The following is a 4498-nucleotide window of genomic DNA, read 5'->3' as shown; positions in this document are numbered from 1 at the left end:
TAGTTGATTCTAGAAAACCTGAATATTCTTCGCCAGTTGAGAAGGCCTGATCTAGGCGTTGTGCCCGAATGTAGCGCACTATAGATTATTGTGTGTGCAAAAAATGTACAAAATATGGGGTCATTGGGTGAAAGAGACCGTTTGGATCTAAATTAGGGGTGAGAGAATATGACCTTTTTTTAAATGCAGTCTTTGGGCGAGAGCAAAAGAAGCCTTGGAAATTTAATTAAAATGACTTGCAATGGCTTTGCTATTTCAAAAGAAGTAACAAATCTGTGATAGATGACTTGTTGCTGTTGAAATGAAAAAGGGTCTTTGGGTGACAGATCAAAAGGAAAAATAAGGGGTCTTTGGGTGACAGAGCATGTGCTCATAACAAAGTATGGGGTCTTTGGGTGACAAAATATGTGGGCAAGGCCTAATCAAATTCATTTCTATTCATTAAGGGGTACTACACCCTGGCCAATTTTATGCCTATTTTTTGCATTTTCTCAAAAATTATATGGCATTGGTTACAGGTAAGATATCAGGGTCGGATCCAGGAATTTTTGATAAAGGGGGCGCCTTTTGGTCGACGACGAAAAAAATGTATTAAAGGGGGTTACCCCCTCGAAAACTCGACGGTTTTTTTGCCCATTGTTTGCTGTTCATGGCGAATTTGTTCCTTTTTGTTAATTTCTTACAATTTTTGTATTTTTAAGTTACCGGCGCCCTTTGCTAGTCAAAAAATAGAGGGGGGCGCGCGCCGGCTGCGCCCCCTAAATCCGCCCCTGGATATGTATATTATAGGGGCAAAGACCACAACTACTGCACTGAAAATTCAGCAACTCAAGGCAAGTAGTTTGATTGATTTATTGATCAAATATTGGTTTTTCCTCATTTTTGACTGTAACTCCACAACTGTTGTCTGTGCCGAAATAAAATTTCCATTGAAGTAGTTGTTGTCCTTGCCCCTATAATATACATATCTTACTTGTCACCAATGCACTATAAATTTTGAGAAAAATGCAAAAATAGGCACAAAATTGGGCAGGGGTGTAGTACCCCCTTAATGTTTTGCCAATGCTTTCTTCACACAGACACAACCTCCAATTTGCATCACAATATCTTATTTTCAATCATGAACCCTCATCAACTAGGTGTGCTGTTACTGAATACAAAACGTTGTGTATTGTTATTCTGCAAGTACATCTGGAACCTCGCCGTTCCTTACGTCGCTGCCGCCAAAAATCGCACCAGCACTCTGATGAATCAATCAGACCGAACCTGTCCCCTCCTCTAGTGGGCATGTACACATTCTTTATAACCTCAGATTCAACACCTAACACCCGCGCTCTGTAATCTCGCATTATAAAGACCACACCAAGATTGAACTTGGCATCAAGAAGCTCAGCAGGCAGATGCCTGTTAATATGGGCATGTTTATAGAGTTCAATACACAGTTGCTTGTGTCTCTTGATCACAAGAGTCCACTCCTGGCTGTGGATCTCAAAATGACTGCACCGTATGTTAATTCCTGTATCGTAACTTCCTTCATCAAAGTGACTGATTTCAAGACCTTTGCTATACAAACGATTTTTAGGTTCTTCTAGTATAACATCATGTGATAAACCTGCTTCTTCTTCCTTGAACCCCCCGGCACTCTGCAGTGCAATATATCGGTATGCTTCCGCCAGGTAGTTCTTCAGAAACGTCAGTGGGAGAATCTTGGCCAATTCTGACTTCTCAACTTTGACAAGATCTTGCGCAGCCATCATCTTGAATTGTATCAACGGCAAGATGTGGCGGGCATTCTTGTTCATCTTTGATTTGCACCCTTTATCCTCTAGAAGCTTCTTTTCAGTGATACAGTAGACCATGAATTCATCAGCAACAACTAGAATATCTGTGTTGAGAAATGCAGTAAGCTGATCAATAGTTACAGCTTTCCAAATTGGAAGGTTTGACGCCTCTTCAAAGTTAAAAGAAACAGTTTCACAGCAGGCGTTCTTCAAGTCATCCATATTAAATCTGTCTGCAAATGGATGCCACTCTAAAGCATGCTCAAGATCAGCTTCTGCTACAAAACCAACCATGTATATTTCACATAGAGTCTTGAGTTCCTTAACATCATACTTATCAGCAAGTGTGAGGATAGGGATGATGTTGTCAACTGAAAACTTCAAAATAGATCCATAAAAGAAACTAAGGAAAATATCAAACACAGCTTTGCATTCATCTGAATCCTCCAGATCAGGGGCGGATCCAGGAATTTTCAATAGAGGGGCGCCGAGCCACCGCCACCGCCGCTGCTGCGGCGCCCACACAAAGTCAGGCGCCACTCTGCAAAAATACACAGAGTCAGGCGCCGATCTGCACAAAATAGAGGGGGCGCGCGCCGCGTGCGCCCCCCTCTAAATCCGCCACTGCAGATGTACTTCACTTGACTTGGCCTCTTTCCATGACCCCAGAAACATATTCCGAAAATATGTACTGGATGCGATAAGTAATGTTTTATGCGCCGGAAACTTCCTTTCACCCACAGCTAAAGTGATATCAGCGGTCTCAGCATCACTCTGAAGTGCATTCAAGTTGCCTAGAATTGCAGGATATGGGTGGTAATGGTCAACATCACCACGATACGAGCTCCCGCCAGGTGATGCAGGTGGTTCAGAAGGCACTGGAGTAGGTGATCGACATAGCGATGAAGATCAAGATCCAACGTTTGATGCAGTACTGTCCTCGTCACTCATCTATAAACAGAAAAAACATACTTGCTGAGAGTGAAATTGGCCAAAAATGCACATGCGCTGAGATGTATATATCTATCAGCTCGACGCTCTGGAAATGTAAGTAAACACTGAGCATGCATGAAAATCACATATTAAAGTAAGGTATAAATTCAGCTTCAAGGTCTATATGACATATAATGCATGGGCATGATCACTGTGATTGATGATGAGGCCTAAAAAACAAATTGTTTGATTGGAGTAACATAAAAAAATTTAGGGTCGGTCAGTCAGCATTTTTTTTAAAAATAAACACAAAGCTGTAAATTAAAATTGCTTTTTTTTTTTTTTTTTTGAAAAAAAAAAGGGTCGGTCGGGTTACGCCAATCAAACTTTTTTTTTTTTTTAGGCCTTAGGGACCGTTCAGAAATACTTTGGTGGGGGGCTGGGCACTTGGAAATTTTGGAGTCAAAACTTTTTGACCCCCTCCAGAGAACCTAAAACTTTTTGACCCCCTCTTTAGACATATAAAACTTTTTGACCCCCCCTTTCCAACTGAGACAAATATACTTTAGGTATATTCGTCTCAGCTTTCCATGAGGTTAAAAAACAGTCTGGGGAGGGGGCTACTCCATTTGTGCAAACTCAGTCACAATTATAGGCCTGAATGTTTAAGGTGTTTTTCACACGCTGTGACTTGTATGAAGTTTGATTTCAATTTATGCATTCTAATTTTTGTTTCATTCTTATAACCAATAAATAAATAAAAGTAATACAAAAAGGAAATTGACAGTAGCGTAGCTAGGGCTTGTGGCACCCAGGGCTAAGGATAGGTGTCGCTCCCGATTCTTGAAATAATTATTGCGCCGGAGCACAAATAGGGCCTACCACTAATTAATTTTGGTTATAATGAAAGAATATCTTAAATTGATCTTTCAAATGACTCTGTCCTGATATGCGCGCAAAGCGCGCGAAAATTTTGACTTTTATAATACTTAAGACTTGTTTATCAGGGGCGTAGCCAGCTTTCTTGGTCGGGGGCAAAATATAAATTTCGGGCAAAGACAAAAAAAAAAATCCTGGTTGCATCATTTTGACCCGGTATTATCAGTGGGATACATATAATGACCCTTTTCTTATAGCGACTGTGGAATACATGTAAAGTCTTTGGGATTCCAAAAAGGCTTTAATGGGACATCGGTAATGAGCGCGCGTAGCGCGTCAAAAATTTATTTTACACTCATTGGGCCATAATCGTGGTAAAAAAGGGCTTTATTGGTTTATATGCGCGCGTAGCGCGCAAAAATTTTGTATGCTCTTGTTCTTTTGGTATTTTTTGTTTAAAACTTTTTGACCCCCTCCTTTAGTAACCAAAACTTTTTGGTTCCCCCCCTTTGTGCAACTCAAAACTTTTTGTGTCCCCCACACACTTTGCCCAGTCCCCCCACCAAAGTATTTATGAACGGTCCCTTATCGTGGTGCCTTGCTTGGCCTCTTCGAGACTTCGTATGCTGAGGTAAGCTTAAAATATAAAGATCGTATTTGGTATTCTATTTCGGTACATGCCACAAGACCGTGCAGGAATGTGGAGGTCTCACCTTCAACTCGATGTCCCGAGACAATGTTCTTGCTAGTTTTTAAAGTCCTCCTGATAATTGTAGCAAATGATATAAAAATCTTACAAACACCACCAAAATTAAACGCAGTTGAAAATCAGCTGATGATGTGCAGCCTGTCGCACAAGTGTGCTAGACTGAATGCAAGTCTTGTAGACAAAATACCAACAACCC

At 40.9% G+C, this 4498-nt stretch overlaps 1 protein-coding gene across 1 annotated transcript; it reads right to left on the bottom strand.

Annotated features, from left to right (window-relative positions):
- Positions 1-786: 786 nt before the first annotated feature.
- On the bottom strand, positions 787-2252 carry LOC140154090 (uncharacterized; the record flags this gene model as incomplete). The annotated part of the gene is made up of 1 exon (XM_072176699.1): positions 787-2252. A coding segment is annotated over one exon (1134 nt), but the record flags the coding sequence as incomplete, so codon positions are not given.
- Between the last annotated feature and the right edge of the window lie 2246 nt (positions 2253-4498).

This window comes from Amphiura filiformis, chromosome 6 (assembly GCF_039555335.1).
Source record: "Amphiura filiformis chromosome 6, Afil_fr2py, whole genome shotgun sequence".
NCBI lineage: Eukaryota > Metazoa > Echinodermata > Ophiuroidea > Amphilepidida > Amphiuridae > Amphiura > Amphiura filiformis.
Note: the sequence above shows the minus strand (reverse complement) of the source record. Positions and strands in the feature narration are given on the sequence as shown.